We start from the raw sequence: 20,252 nt of genomic DNA on the forward strand, positions 1-20,252 counted from the left end.
AAAAGAGATATAGGCTAAAAGAAATAAACATAAGTTTCATAATTGGCCTTCACTGAAGATTCCTGTTTAATTTACAATCGTTAGAAATTGCTTTTTTTTTTTCAACCTTAACTCTCGATCGCTGCGCCCCTACTTGGTTGTTTCCCTCCTTGCCGCGCCCCCCCGCCCTATCTCCATTTCCCAACATGCCTCGGGCTCCCGTAAGCCGGCAGTCATTCTGGCGCAAGTTCCAGGGCCTTCTGGGAAGTGTAGTTTATTTTTTCCTCCGCTGCGTCAAGATCTAGGGCTGTGGACTACCACTCCCGTGAAGTAGTGCGTAATTCCACTACGCGGCGTCTTCGAACGCGCCGCGGCAGCCATGTTGGACGTGGCCAGTACAGGGGCCGGCACCAGGGGGTTATCGAAGCAGCTGTCACGATGCTGGGGTCCCTGGTGTTGAGGAGAACAGCGCCGGCGCCGCGGCTGCTCCTCCAGCTGCTTAGGTCCCCACCGCTCCGGAGCCGTGGGAGTGCCACCGACCGGAGTGTGACCACCGGGGGACGCGGGGAGCCTCAGCGGCTGAGGGCAGCCATCGGGGGGCGCCCTGGAACATCGCCGGCCTTACTCACAAGAGAAGGGACAGCCACTGGGGGGCGCCAGAGGGGAGGTACCGAGACCCCCTGCCTCGCAGCCGCCACGTGGGGACGCCTTCCTAGCCCCGAAGACACTCTGCCTGGACAGGACAGCTGGAACGGGGCCCTGAACAGGGCCGGAATGGGCGTGTGGGCGCTGGCAACGGTGCTGGTGGTACACTGTTACAGCAAGAGCCCGTCCAACAAGGGTGATTATCGGGACAGTATGGGTTTGTGGAAGTGAGAGGCCGGAGGAGTGTCCTGACTGCGTATCTTTGGAGGGTGGGAGTTGCATATAGATTTAGACCACCGGAGCCTCAGTCCTTGTAGGACCTAGACATCATCAGGTCGTAGAGCAGGCCGAAGAGTTCAGTGTCTCTACGTTGTATAATTTCCCAAATTGTACAACTATTATTGTATAATAATACAGTTATTACAGGTCAGCCTCCCTTCTTTGAGCATCACTTTGTCCATCTGTACGATGGGAGCATTTTCTCTACCGTATCGCCTGGTTCAATTCCTCTTTTAAGAGGTCTCCAAGGAACCGCGCGTGTTTTAAGGGCAACCATTAGATGGTTTAGAGAAGTTGCCCTCCCTAAGGTGGCCTGAGAAAGGAAGAGGAGACTTGGTTTCAATGCCAGCTTTGGCCCTGCTCGCCCCTTGCTGCTCTCCAGCTTCAGTTTCCCCATTTATACAGTGAAGGATGACTTCTCAGTACGCTTACAGTGCTGTTATTTTGACTCCTCTTGGAGTTCAGCAGCGTGGGTGTATCCATCAGGGAGACTCCTAAGGTTTTGCTGTGCCTGGTCTCAGGCGTGAGGTGATCTTGCTATGTGGGGCAGTTGGCAGGAGAAGGAAGACAAGGAAGTGGCTCTGTAGAGCCCCAGAGCAACCATGGGGGCTGGCTGACCAAGGTTGGCATCCCCCCCTTGGTGCATGGAGCCGAGCAAGGACTGGGAGAGCAGGCAGAGAGCTAGACTTCTGGCCTACGTGAGTCCAGCTACTCAGGTTCTCAGCTTTTCCTCAAGAGAGAAGACTAAGGCATGGTGTTCCTAGATTCCATGCATCCCAAGCTCTGAGATTTTGGACCAAGAGGAGGGACTCCCTTGACATTCATTTGTTTATTCAACAGATGTGACCAGCTATAAAGGAAGGGCCTTGGATGGGGAGTAAGGACACCTGGGATCTTGTTTTGGTTCTGCCTCTAACTCCCATTGTGACTTTGGAGTTTTGTTCCTCCTCAGTGGTCCTCTGTTTTCTCATCTACAAAATGAGGGTGTTGAAATAGAACCCCTAAGGGCTCTTCTAGCTTGGGCATGCTATGATTCTATTACTTCCAATATTTTTATAATATTAAAAATTAAATTATATTTTTATGATTCTATTACTTCCAATATTTTTATACTCTGTGTGTGCCTACTTTGGAGCTCAATGTAGAACTCCTAACTTAACACAATGCCAGTTAAGGGGACAGTGCAGGCAGTTAGACCTGTAGGTCTGGTGAGTGGTTTGACAGTGTGTTGTTGGGGGATCAGAAGGCCAGCAGGGTCGGGAAAGCCTTCCTGAATGATTGGAGACCTTCCTGGAGGATGGGGAATTTGAACTTGAGTTCCGAAGGATAAGGCAAAGATGAAAAGGAGAGTGAATATTGTGAGTTCCATGAGAGCAGCAAGTGCATCTTGATATTTTCAGGTTGATGCCAGCTCCTTTCCCTAATACTTTCACGTTGTTTGTCCACCATAGTCTCTGGTATTTAGTATAGGTACTTAGTAAATGTACCTTGAGATGGTTTGTATTCTACGCAGAGGTTTCCGGGAACAAAGATAAAGTAGTCACAGGTCAGCATGGCATGTATAGAGGCTAGCAGAATGTCCAGCCTGGTTAGAGGACAGGGGGTCTTTGGAATGAGGTGAGAGCAGATGGAGTGGGGTCTGGATATCAGGCACAAGGGTTTGGAAAGGTTGGAATTCTCCTGTAGGCAATGGAAAGTTGATGAGCAGGGAATGTTCCGAGGCCAGTATGTTTAGAAGGATTGGGGGAAGGTGTCCAAGGTCTTGCCTTAGAGCTTTTGGGAGGCTCCAGATTGGACTTTGTGGCATATGAACCCTAGCAAAGAGACTAGGGTCTGTTCACCAAAATAGATAATGACCAAAACCATGACCAGTTCAACCTTTCTGACCTGCCAGTTACCCTGTCTCCTTACTTTGAGTTGTAAGCTGAGACCCTCAGTGCAGCACAGTCATTACTGCCCTTTAGGAGCCAGGAGGCCCTGGTTCTAATCTCAGCTCATTCCTCACTCCCTCTGTGACATTGCAGAGGCCACTTCTTTTTGAAGACTGAGGGGAGAGTGGATACAGCAATATCTGAGGAAGGCTTGTTTCCCTTCTAGCTAGGGGCTGCCCAAGCATGCCTGGGTGTGTGTTGGAAGAACAACTGGGGAAGGTAACCAAGGAAGACCTGGCCCTGCAGTCTAGGCCAGGAGGTGAGGTGGAGGCATATGCATAGGTCTGAACCACAGGACTGGTTTGCATATGCATGATAAGGTGGATTTTGTACACATGAGGAAACTGAGGCTCCGGAGGTTAGGTAAGTTAGCCAGCTCATACAGAAAGTAAGTGGCAGAGCTAGGACTGGAGCCCGAGTCTGCTACTTCCACCCGGCTCCAGTGCTTCCTCTCATGTTTTACTGGGTGACTCTCTTGGCTGGACTGAGAGCTCCTTGAGGCAGGGATGGGTATGAGTCTGTCCAGTGCCCATCAGTGGAGCTCAGGCAGGACCAGCTGGGCTCAAAGTGTTGCACCGGCCCAGGAAAGAATTGTGCCTCTGCTGACTTTTGAGTTTTTTCGAGCCAGGCAGCTTTTCCTATGGCCACAAGGTGGTGCCAACAGCCTACAGGCTGCCCAGGCCAGGCCAGACTTAACATTGCCTTTCTGCTAGGCCTGGTGATTCCTAAAGGATTGATTGGAACCCTCTGCTTTGGATCTCCCTTTGTTGGGCTTGGCACTTGGGTGTTTGCAGATTTTTCAGCCATTATTTCATTTCTTTAGCATCCTTGTGAGGCCATCAGGGCAGGGATTACTGTCTCTGCTTTATAGTCAGGGAAGCTGGGGTTGAGAGGGAGAGGGGCTGCCATAGCACATGGTGAATAGCGGGCAGAGTGTATTGGAGCCTGGCCTCCTGGTCGAGGCTGTCTCCACTCTCAGAGGGGTCCACATCCCTGCCTGCTCCTCCCTATCCTGTCCCTCTTGCTGGGCTTGTGACCTGTGACATCAAGATTCAAGACTAGGCTGAGAAACTGAAGTGGGGGGAGAAAGTGGGGCAAGGTAGGGGGATGGTTAATAACAACAATGATAATCACATAAACCTGCAGAGCTTTATAGCTAATGAAGAGTGAAGGAGTTCACACACTGAGTGTTTACTGTAGGCCACACGTGGTACTAACACGTTATTTGGATCACCTTTGTGATGAGAGTGAAGTGTTTGGGCTCTAATAGAAAGATGTGGAAGACAAGTTGTTAACAGAGGCTACCACGTAGGCAGGGGATGACTAGCTTTCTCTTTGTATATCTTGGCGCCCTTTCACTTGCTAAAGCCCATGTTTCTGAAGTGCCTCCATTTCCACTGTCTTACTGGGCCCTCCAAGCAGCCCTGAGGGGTAGGTCCTGGCCAGGGATTTGACCAGTGCCCCCTCTCTCTTCAGATGCAGCCCTGGTGGAAGCTGTTCGAGCCAACAATGTCCAAGAAGTCAACAGGTGAGTGTCATACCCCAGGCCTTGCTCTCCCGTGCAGGAGGGCTGAGCGGGATGGGCCCCTTGCTCTGGCGGTGGCTCTGCCTTGGAGGAAATCCTCACAGTGAGCTGGGAACTGAACGCTGTGACTTCCTTGTAGTCACTGAGTCACTTGGGCTCCTTTGGCCCAGGTCAACCCTTAGATATTTTAAGGTAGAGAATCAGTCCCTGTGTCTTCTTTCTGGCCCCAAACATCCCCGGATCCTTTGGCTGTTCTGTTCTTTGAAGGATGTGGTTTGGAGTTCCTCTGCATCCTGTAGGTTCTTCAGTGAATCTTCGAGTTTGTTCTTGTTTCTCTGTGGGATCGGTCACTTGTAATTGCTTGTTGCCTGGATGGGGTGCAGGTGGGCACCAGTGGAGAGGCTTGGAGATTTGAGAGGGAGCTGGAAGAGACCTTTCTGCCAGAGCAGCCTGCCTGCAGGGCTGGGTACACATGCTGGGCTCCTGCCCAGGGGCTGACTGCATTTCTAGCCTCCCTGGCTCAGCTGTTCCCCTAGTGACCACTGGTCAGTTAGATCTGAGACTTGTTCTTGCTCAGGGACAGGACTTCACTCGGGCCTCCGCCTGGTGCCCAGGGCAGGGCAGAGTCTGTGTCTTGGACGGATGCTCAGACATAGGGCATCAGTATGGGGCTGTTATTCAGGGGCAGAGGCTTCATTCTTGGTGAAACTAGTGGCCCGCATTAGGCCTAACTTTGACCATTTTTTGCCTTTTGTATAGAGCTAGGTGGTCATAGGACATCCTCCCTTCCCTGCCACTATGTCCACATTTTAAACAGGAAGTCAGGTGTTTGGAGAGGCTGTCACTGTGCCCAGCGCTGCACACCCGTTGGTGCGCTCCCTCACTCCAGTTGCCTGAACATACAAGAAAGTGTTGAAAGGCAGTCACAGCCCCCATCAAGACTTACTGCTTTGATTCCCTTGCATTTTATCTGCAGCATTATTATTGATTCTCAAGGGTGCTTTTGAGTATTAATGTTCAAGGCTTAGTTTTTAATAAACCACTTTTGGAAGTATGGGCTGGAAGTTGTTTCGTAGCCAAATAAATATTATGGAGCAATAGTTTAATAAACATGCGATGATGCATCTTTAAAACCAAGCACAGATGTCAGCTTGTTGTTATAAGAGCCATTCATAACTCCAGGCAGTGCGTGGCCAGAAACGGATGAGCCTCATTTCCTTCTGCTGCAGTACGATGGCATGAGGGGGTGGAAAGTGGCTGTGCCCCGTGCTTTAAGGCTTTTGCTGACCCTTTAATCACCTGTTGATGACTGCTGAGGTAACTGCTGCTTTCCTCTGGTGAGCCAGTATAGGCAGTGCATTTACAGAGCAGCAGTGCTGTGAATCCACCTTTCCATCACCTAGGGGAGGCTGAGTTTACCCTGTTCCATTGAGCCCCCAAGGGTTGATTGATTTAGCTCTTTCAAATACACATTTTTCTCATTAGCAGGTAAACCCCTGCCACAAAATTACAGGAAGTGATTGAATTTATGTTGTGTGTGTGATTCACAACATTCATGCTTGCCTGTGTGGATAGGGTCTGTAGGGACTTTCCTGTGTGTCACCAGTCTCTAACCTGCCTTTCTCCTGCCTCCTCTTGTCCTATCTCTCTTGGTCATGATGACTCAATCAGAATCTCCCTTCACCCCTCGTGAGGGGGTCAGAGATGAGCAAGGCACAGACCCTGCCCCTCAGAATTGACAGTCTCCCCTCTCCACCACCACCTGGTCTCAAGGAAACAAACATGTAACCTACCAATCACAGTTCTTCCCACTCAGAGAGCTAGACCTACAGGTAGGAGTGGGGAGAGCCCGACCACCCTTGCTAGAAGGAAGCTTTCTTGAATTCCTACTGCAGGTCCTTGTTTAGCCTTTTTACGCCCTAGACTCTGCACAGGTGCTTAACGCTACCCCTAATTTCTTCCTCTGTGTGTCCTGGCCTTTAGTTCTGCCCAACAGACCTGCCGATACCAGGATAGAATTCCATTCTCAATTTTTAAAAGATATCTACTATAGTTTATACGTGGTTGGGTCACCATGTGTATGATGTGTGGTTAAATCAGTATTTGGAATAAAACTCAGACCTGGTAATAATATTGTCCTCTACCCTCCTTTCCTTCTTGCCCTCTCTGGATTCTATGCTGTGTGTGTCTCTGCCTTGATGGCCCCCTACCTTCCGCTGGCCCCAGAGCCTTGGGAGAGCTCTGGATAGTGAAGGGCAGCGATCTGAAGCTCTTCTGCTCAGAGGCGGGAAATTTCATCATCCTCTTTAAGGATACTCTGGAATCTGCAGTTCCTAGGTTCTAGGTGTGGACCCTCCACACAGATGACTCTCTGTACACAGTGCTCATTACCCTCTGCTTAAAGCCTCCCAGCGTCAGCTCAAGTCCTACAGCCCTTGTGAAGACTTCCTTGACTCCTCCCAGCTGAGTGTGATCTGCCCGTTGCCCCACACCTGCCTGCTGGTCTGGGAAGGTACGTGGGTCATCTAGGAAGAGCCGTGTTAGCCATGGCAGGAGAGGAATCCTTTGCTAGAAGAGAGGTTGGAGGTCAGGTGGGAGAAGCAGGACTGAACATCAGGACTGAGGAGGCACTCAGCCCATGAACAGGAAAACCAGTGCGGTTCCCATGCTGCCCAAATCAGGAACAGATGAGGAATCCTCACGCAGCAAGCCAACAGCTCTGGACAGCCACCTGAAGTGTGGGCACTGTTGACCTGTTTTATGTAGAGCTGGCTAATCGTTTGTGGTATGGGCCTGCCTGGCTAAAGGGGCAGGGAAGGTTCTGCCACTCGCCACACTCTTTTTTATATTAAGAAGGTTTGGGCTAGACTTCACCTTAAACCACTGGATTGTGTGCCTCCCCAGGGCAGGGACAAGGTCTGGTTTCCCACATGTCTTATCCTCTTCTCCAGCACAGTGAAAGTTGGGGAAAGCTGCTTTTTACTGACTTTTCAGCAAACCTGAAGTAGACAATCCAGAGTCTTATTTCCATACTCCCATTGGCTATATCAGAGGAGGGTTGGGTCCCTTTTTCTTCCCATTGTCCTCTCCTCCTTTCTCCCTGTGTGGCAACTGTTTCCTTCCTCCCCCAAGGCACTTAAACCTTGTTAGCAAGTTCAGGTCTCGCTCTTCAGGAGTGGAAGCCCAGTCCTGAGGCCCCTGTCCCACCTGTCAGCAGCATGAGCAGGTGGCCCTGCTTCTGGGCTTAGCCCAAACCCAAGCCTGGCTTCTGGACTCAGGATCCACTCACCCGAAACCTAGGGCACAGGGCAGTCTGAAGGCACATCTGTCCAACCTCGAGCTGAGCCATGTGAGGAGCTGTCGGGGCTGGCAGAAGTGAGGCCTCCTGTTCTCCCAGTGGAGATCACATTTCCTTTCGAACAAACTTGGGTGAAAGACTATACCCCTACCCACTTCCCTTCTCCCGGCAGGGAGCTGGGCCTTTGCTGAGTGCTTTTTCTGTTAGTTTTTTTTTAATTTATTTATTTTATTTTTGGCTGCGTTGGGTCTTTGTTGCTGCGCGCAGGCTTTTCTCTGGTTGCGGCGAGCGGGGCTACTCTTTGTTGCGGTGCGCTGGCTTCTCGTTGCGATGGCTTCTCTTGTTGCGGAGCACAGGCTGTGGACGCGCGGGCTTCAGTAGTTGTGGCTCGCGGGCTCTAGAGTGCAGGCTCAGTAGTTGTGGCACACAGGCTTAGTTGCTCTGCGGCATGTGGGATCTTCCCAGACCAGGGCTTGAACCCATGTCCCCTGCATTGGCAGGCAGATTCTTAACCACTGTGCCACCAGGAAAGCCCTCTGCTGAGTGCTTAACTCAGTTGTTTCCATCCGCCCAAGCGCTTTTTAAAAGAAGGAAGTCTGATGGTGTCAATCTTGGACTGCAGACTGCCTACCCTTTCTCTCCAGGATTCATTTGTTCATTTGACAAAATTTTACTGAGCACCTGTCATATGCTGGGTTGCATACTTGGCACAGGGGACATCTGACCACTCATGATTCCTGCCCTCAGTGAAGGAGTCTGGGGAAAACTGTGGTAACACAGTGTGATCAGTGCTGAGACAGGAGGCCAGGATATACCACTAATCAACCTGGGGGACCAGAGAAGATGTCCTAGAGGAAATGACACCTCTCAGACATTTCCTAGTGAAAAAGATTAGAGTCTTAAAATGTCAGGAGGGCTTAGCAAATAGAAGGAGAAGGCGTTCCAGGCAAAGGGAACAGTGTAAGTGATAGCACTGAGGCAAGAAACAGCCTAGAGTGTGTGGTGAGGAGGGGAAATTACTGTTTGGTGTTGCTGGATCACAGCCTGAGGCCAGGAGAGACTGGAGATAGGAAGGGATCTGGTCGTGGAGGGCATTGTCCATTTGTCCCTCAGTCACTCATCTGTCCAGCCTGTCCATTGTGCCTGGCCCTAAGCTGAATTTGTGTTGGTGGCAACAAAATGAGGAAGGGGAAGCAGTCCTCGCTCTGGAGGAGCTCACTGACCCTCTTCTCAGGTGAAGAGGGAGCACATTAAGTCAAAAATCGAGAACCAGCAAAACAAGGCACAAGTTGCCTAACTTCTGTAAGACTAAGTAACATGGAAATGATAGTACCTATAACTTACAGAGTTGTTGAGTGTTCATTATTAATAATAGAATTATTACTTAATTCAACCAATATATATGACTGCTTATTAGGAACTAGGCGTTGGACTGAGTGCTGGAGGTAGAGTGGTGAACAAGATTGGCACAGTTCCTGCCCTCTTGGTACTTACAGTCTAACCGGGAGCCAGGTGACTAATTATGCAATTATAATTATGTACTTCAAAGTGATGAACAGTTTGTCTCTTCAACAGATGGTGCTGGGACAACTGGATATCCACATGCAAAAAAATGCAGTTGGAGTCCTCCCTCACCTATACACAAAAATTAACTCAAAATGGATCATAGACCTAAATGTAAGAGCTAAAACTATAAAACTCTTAGAAGAAAACATAGGATTAAATCTTTGTGACTGTGGGCTAGGCAAAGCCTTCTTAGATATGGCACCAAAAGCATAGGAAACCAAAGAAAAAATTAGGTAAATTGGACTTCATGGAAATTAAAAACATTTGTGTTCAAAGGACACTTTTAAGAAGGTGAAAAGACTCTCCCACAGAAAAGGAGAAAATATTTGCAAATTATATGAGATTTGCATCCAGAATATGTAAAGAACTCTTACAACTCAAGAATAAAAAAGTTAACCCAATTTAAAAATGGACAAAGGATCTGAATAGACATTTTTCTGAAAAAGATTTTCAAATGACCGATAAGCGTGTGAAAAGATGCCAAACATCATTAGCATTAGGGTGATGCTAATCAAAGCCACAATGAGATACTGCTTCTTACCCATTAGGGTGACTGTAATCAGAAAGACATAATAGCAAGTGTTGGTAAGAATGTGGGGAAATTGGAATCCTCATATATTACTGGTGGGAATGTGAAATGGTGTAACTGCTTTGGAAAACAGTTGGCAATTCTTCAAAATATTAAAGATAGAGTTACCTTATGATCCAGCAAGTCTACTCCTAGGTATGTACTGCAGAGAAATGAAAACATGTATATTAATGTACTTGTACGTGAACGTTCACAGCAGCATTATTCATAGTAGCCTAAAGAGGGAAACAACTCCAAAGTCTATTAACTGATCAATGGATAAATAAAAATATAGTATCGCCATACAGTGGAATATTATTTATCAGTACAAAGAAATGAAGTACTGCTAGGTGTATGCTACAACATGACCTTGGAAGCATTATGCTAAGTGAAAGAAGCCAGACACAAAAGACCACATATTATATAATTCAATTTACATAAAAAGTCCAGAACAGACAAATCCATAGAGACAAAGTAGATTGGTGATTGCCAAGGACTGGAGAGGCTGGGGTTGGGAGGGCACAGGGAGTGACTGCTAGTGGGTCCAGAGTTTCTTTCTGGGCTAATGAAAATGTTCTGAGGTTAGTAGTCAAGATCACACAACTCTGAATCTACTAAGAACAATTGAGTTGTGTACTTTTAATGGATGGATTTTATGGTATGTGAATTATATCCTTTTTATTTCTCCTTTTTTTTATAGAGGAGAGTTTTTATTGTTGTTGTTGTTTTGTTTTGTTTTGTTTTGTTGCGGTACGCAGGCCTTTCACTGTTATGGCCTCTCCCGTTGCGGAGCACAGGCTCCAGACGCACAGGCTCAGCCGCCATAGCTCACGGGCCCAGGCGCTCCACGGCATGTGGGATCCTCCCGGACTGGGGCACGAACCCGTGTCCCCTGCATTGGCAGGCGGACTCTCAACCACTGCGCCACCAGGGAAGCCCTAAAGGAGAATTTTTTAAATATTTATTTAATTTATTTTTTGGCTGTGCCTCACGGCATGTGGGATCTTAGATTCCCCAACCAGGGATTGAACCTGTGCCCCCTGCAGTGGAAGCACGGAATCCTAACCACTGGACTGCCAGGGAAGTCCTGTGGATTATATCTTAATAAAACTCTTTAAAAAATGAAGTACAAGACACTTGGGAATCTAACCTTGAGTATAGGAGGGGTTAGGGGTGGGGGTATGTGGTCAGTAAGGCAAACCATCTGAGTGAGATTGAAGTGAACTCTGAAGGATGAAGAGAAAACTAGAACATTGTGTTAGAGGGGCAGTAGGTAGAAGGCCTTGAGTCAAGCAGAGATGTGAAGGAATTAGAGAAGGCCAGTATGACTGGACTCTAGAGAGTAAGTGGGAGAGGGTGTGAAGTAAAGTTAGAAAGTTAAGCAACGACCATATCACACTGGATCTGTTGGCCAAGTTAATGATTTTTATTTTTACTAAGAACAGTGGGCAGCCATTGAAGAATTTTAAGGTGTGTGTATGTGAGAGAAAAAGACACATACATGGTGACATGATCTAGATCTGTAATTTTAAAAGATCACTCTGGCTGCTCTGTGGAGAATAGATTGATAGAGCTGTGGTGGATGGAGAAGACCGGTTGAAAGTGACTGGAGTAGTGCAGACCAGAGAGGATGATGGCAGGTGGTGACTTGAAGTAAGATGTCAGTAGCAGAGATGGAGGAGGTAAGCTAGACAGGACTTGGTGTTGTGTAGAACAGTGTCAGTACCTGGTATGTAGTAGGTACTCAATATGTGAATCTTGAATGAATGAATGAATGAATGAATAGAATTGGATATGGTTGATTAAGGAGAAGAAGGTATTAAGAATGAATTTCTGTTTTCTGGCTTGATCCGCTGTGGAGATGCTGTTACCATTCGCTGAGATGAAGATCCTAGAGGAGGACTGGATTGGAAGAAAATGATGAGTTCAGTTTTGAACATGCTGCGTTTAACGTTTCAGTGAGATATTCAAGTGGAGAGGTCAACTAGGCAGTTGAATGGGTCTTTCTGACTCTTCCCGCTATATATAGCATGCTGCCTCAATGATTGGTTTAGAGATTGTTTTGACATCTTGTTTTGATTTCTGGTTTGATGGTTTTAGGCAGTAAAGTACTTCATACCAGTTAAAAGTTTTTTACTAGATACCTTTGGGAAAAAGTCTGGTTTGATTTGCAACACAGGAAAGAAGAAAGGGTTGGGTTTTGTTGAAGGCTAAACACATTTATTCTAGCTCTGCATTGATGGCTTGGTTTGGTTCTTGTCCCCAGATGCCCCAGCTTGGGGCTTGAGGCGCTTGCTGTCCACGTGCCAGGATTAAGGTGTCCAGAATGTGCTTAGCTACAGTATAGGTAAATGTTCTGCATATTGATCCAGGGATTTTATCTAATTAACAAAAACCCTGGCTGGTAAATACATTTGGCTGTCTCGGGGCCTCAGGGAGGCTGTCTGTCTATTGATTGTTGTATCATTTTGGCTTGATGGGAAGATATTAATGATGGCATCAGAGCAACCAAAACATCTGACTCTCTTAACCAGTAAATATGTAAATGTTCTTGTGGCTTGCAGTAGGTTGAAACAAAAGCTTTATCCTAGGCCAAAAGTCAAGGCCTAACTGGCATCACTCTTGTAATTTGATGCTTTTTGAGAGCATTTTTTGAATGCCAGGGTATAACCCACACAGGTTGTTTTGAATTCTGGGATGTTGGAAGGCAGCATAGTGTTACAGAAAGAATACAAGGTTTTTAGGATTAGAAGACCTGGGTTCCCATGATTCAAAAAGAGTCATGTACCACAATGTTCATTGCAGCACTATTTACAGTAGCCAGGACATGGAAGCAACCTAAGTATCCATCGACAGATGAATGGGTAAAGAAGATGTGGTACATATATACAATGGAATATTACTCAGCCATAAAAAGAAACGAAATTGAGTTATTTGCAGTGAGGTGGATGGACCTAGAGACTGTCATACAGAGTGAAGTCAGAAAGAGAAAAACAAATACCGTATGCTAACACATATATATGGAATCTAAGAAGAAAAAAAAAAAGGTTCTGAAGAACCTAGGGACAGGACAGGAATAAAGACGCAGATGTAGAGAATGGACTTGAGGATACAGGGAGGGGGAAGGGTAAGCTGGGACAAAGTGAGAGAGTGGCAGGCATATATATACACTACCAAATATAAAATAGCTAGCTAGTGGGAAGCAGCCACATAGCACAGGGAGATCAGCTCTGTGCTTTGTGACCACCTAGAGGGGTGGCATAGGGAGGGTGGGAGGGAGACGCAAGAGGGAGGGGATATGGGGATATATGTATACGTATAGCTGATTCACTTTGTTATGCAGCAGAAACTAACACAACATTGTAAAGCAATTATACTCCAATAAAGACGTTTAAAAAAAATAACAGCTAGCAGTAATTGAATACTTGTAATGTACCAGGCACAATTCTAAGCTTTTTAAGTATATGCTTATAACAATCCCAAGAGATAGATATCATTACCTCCACTTTATAGATAAGGAAACAAGGACAGAGAGTCAGGAAGAAGGCCAGCAGAGACAGGATTTAAACCTAGACCATTCTAGTTGCTGCATTACCCTGGAATTACTAAGTTCATTATTATTCAGGAGACAGAATGAGTCACTGATAGAAAAGTTACTAAAGTTTGACTGAAGTTATTAAAGTTTGCCACTGAATTTGTCACTAAATACCTGGCTTGGATTTTAGAGAGAAGAGCAGTATGTATTTAAAATATATTACAAACCTCATCTGTTAACGTCGTCACATAACTTTAAAGATGATATTTTTTATTTAAAATAATACTGTCAGAAATTAATTCTCAGTGGTTCTCTTATATAAATAATTGGCATTAAAGTGAAGATTATTAAATAAAGAAAACAAGACCTGGGTTCCACTTCTGTTACAGTAACTGTCTCTATGACCCTTAGTAGGTAATAGACCCTCCCTTTTTGAATCTTAGTTTCCAAATCTTGTTAATGGGCTTCCCACTGAGAACTCTGAAATATAATTCTCAGGGTTAAGCTCTACAGAAAAAACTGAGCCCTTTGGGGAGGGTCCAAATCACACACTAAAACACCAGGGCTTGCTCAAGTGGACCTTCACCAAACAAGCAATTTTGCAGAGTGGTCCAGGGCCTGGCACCTTTTCTGAGGTGTGGACTTACTGAGTCTCTGGTTGCTTGCTCCCTGGTGATGGAAAGCAACTGGGGAAGATTGGGTTAGCAGCTTTTTATGAACTTCGAGAGTAGGTGAGTTGTGGAAACAGCCAGTCAGCTGCTGAGAACCCCAGCAGAGTCAGGTGGTTGGCCAAGCCGAGGAGCAGAGAACAGCCAGGGCTTACTGGGGTGGCTTGGGGGAAGGAGGGATGCCCCTGAAGGGGAGCCCAGCCCTGGGATTGAGCCTCTAGTGCTGGCCCCACTGGTCCTTGGCTGTATGGCCTTGAGCTGGTAGTCCCTTAACTTCCTCAGTGACTTCGACTGTAAGATAACTTCACAGGCCACCCTCCCAGGATCTCGTGAGAGTTCCAGGCAGGTGAACTCTTGTGGTCTAGAAAATTACCCATCCTTTGGTTCATCAGTGTCACGTCTTCAGGGAAGCCTTCCCTAGCCCTCCAGGTAGCACTTATCACCCTCTTTTGGGATGGGTCATCTGTTTCCTTCTTCCTCTCTCTCTCTGTCTCTCTCTGTCTCTCTGTCTCTCTCTCTCTCTGTGTGTGTCTCTCTCACAGTACTGTGAGTTTTGGAGGTGGGAGACCATTGCTGTGTTGTTCATCTCTGTTCATGTAAACAGTTAACAAATACTTATTGAGAATTGTAAAAGTGTTTGGTGAATGGTAAGAGTTAGGCAGACGTTAACAGTTATTTACAGTCATAATAAACCTGTAAATGGAGGAACTGACATCCCCTAGGAAAAAAATAAAAATGGTGAATTAGTTCAGTCATTTATTCATTCAACAAATAGTGCCTACTGTGTGCTGGCACTGTGCTAGGCCCTGATGGATCAGTGGTAAGCCAAAAATGTACAGACCTCACCTCATGAAACTTAAAGCCTAGTCAGACGTTAATCATGCAAATATGAAATTACAACTGTGACAAATGCTGCAAAGGAATGGTATGGAGAATCCTGAGTGCCTCTGAGAGATTTACTCTGGTCAGGGAAAGCTTCCCAGAGGAAGCTTGAGTCCGAAGTGAAGGAGAGGAAGAATTAACCTAGGTGAAGAAGGATAAAAAGAGCTTTCCTGGCAGAAGGAACTTTTGTTTATAGAGGCCCCGTGGCAGGAGGAACAACAGCAGGTGTGAAGGACTGAAAAAGGCTGATGGGACTGCAGCTCAGAGGGGGGTGCCAGGAGCTTGGAGAATAAGCAGGTCTTGCAAGGCATTGGAGGCTGCCTATAGTAAGGAGCTTTGTCTTATTCTAACAGCAGTGACAGCTGAGTTGGGGGCGGGGCAGGGGTGGTTGAGAGGGGATTGATGCGCTCAGCTGCTCAGCAACCATTCTTTTTTTTTTTTTTTTTAATTCCTAGGTATTTTATTCTTTTTGTTGCAATGGTGAATGGGATTGTTTCCTTAATTTCTCTTTCTGATCTTTCGTTGTTAGTGTATAGGAATGCACGAGATTTTTGTGCATTAATTTTGTGTCCTGCAACTTCACCAAATTCAATGATTAGCTCTAGTAGTTTTCTGCTGGCATCTTTAGGATTCTCTATGTATAGTATCATGTCATCTGCAAACAGTGACAGTTTTACTTCTTTTCCAATTTGTATTCCTTTTATTTCTTTTTCTTCTCTGACTGCCGTGGCTAGGACTTCCAAAACTGTGTTGAGTAATAGTGGTGAGAGTGGACATCCTTGTCTTGTTCCTGATCTTAGAGGAAATGCTTTCAGTTTTTCACCATTGAGAATGATGTTTGCTGTGCGTTTGTCATATATGGCCTTCATTATGTTGAGGTAGGTTCCCTCTATTCCCACTTTCTGGAGAGTTTTTATCATAAATGGGTGTTGAATTTTGTCAAAAGCTTTTTCTGCATCTATTGAGATGATCATATGGTTTTTCTTCTTCAATTTGTTAACATGGTGTATCACATTGATTGATTTGCATATACTGAAGAATCCTTGCATCCCTGGGATAAATCCCACTTGATCGTGGTGTATGATCCTTTTAATGTGTTGCTGGATTCTGTTCGCTAGGATTTTGTTGAGGATTTTTGCATCTATATTCATCAGGGATATTGGTCTGTAATTTTCTTTTTTTGTGGTAATGTTTGTCTGGTTTTGGCATCAGGGTGATGGTGGCCTCATAGAATGAGTTTGGGAGTGTTCCTTCCTCTGCAAATTTTTGGAAGAGTTTGAGAAGGATGGGTGTTAGCTCTTCTCTAAATGTTTGGTAGAATTCACCTGTGAAGCCATCTGGTCCTGGACTTCTGTTTGTTGGAAGGTTTTTAATCATTTTCAATTTCATTACTTGTGATTGGTCTGTTCATATTTTCTATTTCTTCCTGCTTCAGTCTTGGAGGGTTATACCTTTCTAAGAATTTGTCCATTTCTTCCAGGTTGTCCATTTTATTGGCATAAAGTTGCTTGTAGTAGTCTCTTATGATGCTTTGTATTTCTGCGGTGTCCGTTGTAACTTCTCCTTTTTCTAATTTTATTGGTTTGAGTCCTCTCCCTCTTTTTCTTGATGAGTCTGGCTAAAGGTTTATCAATTTTGTTTATCTTCTCAAAGAACCAGCTTTTAGTTTTATTGATCTTTGCTGTTGTTTTCTTTGTTTCTATTTCATTTATTTCTGCTCTGATCTTTATTTCTTTCCTTCTACTAACTTTGGGTTTTGTTTGTTCTTCTTTCTCTAGTTCCATTAGGTGTAAGGTTAGGTTGTTTATTTGAGATTTTTCTTGTTTCTTGAGGTAGGATTGTATTGCTATAAACTTCCCTCTTACAACTGCTTTTGCTGCATCCCATAGGTTTTTGGATCGTCATGTTTTTTTTGTCATTTGTCTCTAGGTATTTTTTTATTTCCTCTTTGATTTCTTCAGTGATCTCTTGGTTATTTAGTAACATATTTTTTAGCCTCCATGTGTTTGTGTTTTTTACGTTTTTTTTCCCTGTAATTTCTAATCTCATAGTGTTGTGGTCGGAAAAGATGCTTACTATGATTTCAAGTTTCTTAAATTTACCGAGGCTGGATTTGTGACCCAAGATATGATCTGTCCTGGAGAATGTTCCGTGTGCACTTGAGAAGAAAGTGTAATCTGCTGGTTTTGGATGGAATGTCCTATAAATATCAATTAAATCTATCTCATCCTTTGTGTCATTTAAAGCTTGTGTTTCCTTATTAATTTTCTGTTTGGATGATCTGTCCATTGGTGTAAGTGAGGTGTTAAAGTCCCCCACTATTATTGTGTTACTGTCGATTTCCTCTTTTATAGCTGTTAGCATTTGTCTTATGCATTGAGGTGCTCCTGTGTCGGTTTCCTCTTTTATAACTGTTAGCATTTGTCTTATGTATTGAGGTGCTGCTTTGTCGGGTGCATATATATTTATAATTGTTATATCTTCTTCCTGGATTGATCCCTTGATCATTATGTAGTGTCCTTCCTTGTCGCTTGTAATAGTCTTTATTTTAAAGTCTATTATATCTGATATGAGTATTGCTACTCCAGCTTTCTCTTGATTTCCACTTGCATGGAATACCTTTTTCCTTCCCCTAACTTTCAGTCTGTATATGTCCCTAGGTCTGAAGTGGGTCTCTGGTACACAGCATATTTATGGGTCTTGTTTTTGTATCCATTCAGCGAGCCTTTGTCTTTTGGTTGGAGCATTTAATCCATTCACATTTAAGGTAATTATCGATATGTATGTTCCTATTACCATTTTCTTAATTGTCTTGGGTTTGTTTTTGTAGGTACTTTTCTTCTCTTGTGTTTCCCACTTAGAGAAGTTCCTTTAGCATTTGTTGTAGAGCTGGTTTGGTGGTGCTGAATTCTCTTAGCTTTCGCTTACCTGTAAAGGTTTTGATTTCTCTGTCGAATCTGAATGAGATCTTTGCTGGGTAGAGTAATCTTGGTTGTAGGTTCTTCCCTTTCATCACTTTAAATATATCATGCCATTCCCTTCTGGCTTGTAGAGTTTCTGCTGAGAAATCAGTTGTTAACCTTATGGGAGTTCCCTTGTATATTATTTGTTGTTTTTCCCTTGTTGCTTTTAATAATTTTTCTTTGTCTTTAATTTTGTTCAATTTGATTACTATGTGTCTCGGTGTGTTTCTCCTTGGATTTATCCTGCCTGGGACTTTCTGTGCTTCCTGGAGTTGGGTGCCCATTTCCTTTCCCATGTTAGGGAAGTTTTCGACCATAATCTCTTCAAATATTTTCTTGGGTTCTTTCTCTCTCTCTTCTCCTTCGGGGACCCCTATAATGCGAATGTTGGTGTGTTTAATGTTGTCCCAGAGGTCTCTTAGGCTGTCTTCATTTCTTTTCATTCTTTTTTCTTTATTCTGTTCTGCAGCAGTGAATTCCACCATTCTGTCTTCCAGGTCACTTATCCATTCTTCTGCCTCAGTTATTCTGCTGTTGATTCTTTCTAGTGTATTTTTCTTTTCAGTTGTTGTGTTGTTCGTCTCTGTTTGTTCTTTAATTCTTCTAGGTGTTTGTTCTTTAATTCTTCTAGGTCTTTGTTAAACATTTCTTGCATCTTCTCGATCTTTGCCTCCATTCTTTTTCCGAGGTCCTGGATCATCTTCACTACCATTATTCTGAATTCTTTTCCTGGAAGGTTGCCTATCTCCACTTCATTTAGTTGTTTTTCTGGGGTTTTATCTTGTTCCTTCTTCTGGTAAATAGTCCTCTGCCTTTTCATTTTGTCTGTCTTTCTGTCAATGTGGTTTTCATTCCACAGGCTGCAGGATTGTAGTTCTTCTTGCTTCTGCTGTCTGCCCTCTTCAGCAACCATTCTGATTGCTGAGAAACATTAGGAGCCAATCTGAGTGCCTACCAGCTTGTGTGTGCCAGCGTCTTCTTGGGCACTGATCTAGCCATGGAGGCAGTGAGACCACAAAACTGCTGTGCCCCAGGGCTCCCCAGCAGGGGCAGCTGTCAGGCTGTATCTCCCCACCACCATTGCTGTGGCCCAAGTGCTTCTTCTCCAAAGTCCCAGCTCAGTCATGGTTATAGCACAAATCCTGTCAGCATGACTGGAACCAGTTGGATTTTTTCCCGTGGAGTTTTCCTGGAAACTGAGGAACATAGAGAAATCTAAGAATATTAAAAATAGTCAAACTAATATGTTACTGGGCTTACCATATTCACTGTAGCAATTTACCTCACAGTTCTGCTCTCTCTGTCCTGTTTGAAAAGCCTCCTCAGAAAATCTGACTTTCGAACTTTAAGGCTCTTCTACATCCTGCTTCCTTCCCTCTCCTCTCTTTGGAGCAGTGGTCCCAGGCCCAAAGTCCTCCTAAGGCCATAAGTGGTTCTCTTCTTGTGACTCTGTCAGTGGGTTTGCTGGAGAGGTTTTCATATCACTGGCAGGAATCCTGTCAGTAAGGAATTCAGAATCTGAGAAAACAAGGTTTGACTCCCAGCTGTCAGTCTGAGAAAACAAGGTTTGGATCCCACCTGTGCCATTTGTTAGCTCTGTGACCTTGGGAAAGTAGCCTAACCTCTCTAGCCTTAGATTTTTCATCTGCAAAGTGGGATGATGATTGACCTACCTCACACCTTTGCTGTGAGTATTAAATGAGAAAATTAAATGAGAAAAACCAGCGAGTGCTGTGCCTGGCACATACCAGGTGCTCAATACATAGTAGGTGTTGTTTTTGAGTGTTGTTAATTACACTAAGTGTTTGCCCCTGAACTAGCAAAATAAATTAAGATAATGGGTAGGATTTTCTGGATAATCTATTTTTACCCTCTTCATTTTTCTTAAGCTCCTAGTGTGCATTCAGAGACCCCAGCGAATGAACACAAGGTAAATGGATATTAAGGTGGAGCAGAAAGGCACCCAGCCTATCATGCTTAGTTTTACTACATTTTTTTAGAACCCATGTATATTCAGAGTTTTGTTTAATGTTTGTAGCATATTACTTTGACAGCATACTTTTGTATATTTTTTACATATATTCATTGTATATGTATATTATAAAGCACATAAAATAATAATATTTTAATAACATTATTAACTATTACTAATAGTGACCAATGTTTATTGAATGCCTTTTTAGAGATGGGCATTACGTGAGACTTAAATCACTAAATCCTTAAAACTGTGTAAGTAGTATAGCCCCATTTCATAGATGATGAAACAGAAATTTGGATTGTTTGAGTAATTTACCCAAAGTCGCCCCCTTGGAAGTGACCCACCACTTCATTTTACAGATGAGGAGGCCATGAGGCCGGAAGCAGAATGGAGCTTGCCTGGGTCACAGTTTCCTCCCAGCACTTTTCCAGGCTC

The 20,252-nt window shown here is 44.7% G+C and overlaps 1 protein-coding gene across 3 annotated transcripts in view; it reads left to right on the forward strand.

The window, feature by feature from the left end:
* Nucleotides 1-385: 385 nt before the first annotated feature.
* CLPB (ClpB family mitochondrial disaggregase) overlaps nucleotides 386-20,252 on the forward strand; it is a 153,490-nt gene continuing 133,623 nt past the window's right edge. For all 3 annotated transcript variants that reach the window (XM_060018328.1, XM_060018330.1, XM_060018329.1), the window contains exons 1-2: nucleotides 386-820; nucleotides 4,311-4,362. In XM_060018328.1, the coding sequence (XP_059874311.1) occupies nucleotides 418-820; nucleotides 4,311-4,362 (455 nt within the window). In that variant the 5' untranslated portion in view covers nucleotides 386-417. The remainder of the gene's footprint in view (nucleotides 821-4,310; nucleotides 4,363-20,252) is intronic.

This window comes from Delphinus delphis, chromosome 8, assembly GCF_949987515.2.
Source record: "Delphinus delphis chromosome 8, mDelDel1.2, whole genome shotgun sequence".
NCBI classification, from domain to species: Eukaryota; Metazoa; Chordata; class Mammalia; order Artiodactyla; family Delphinidae; genus Delphinus; species Delphinus delphis.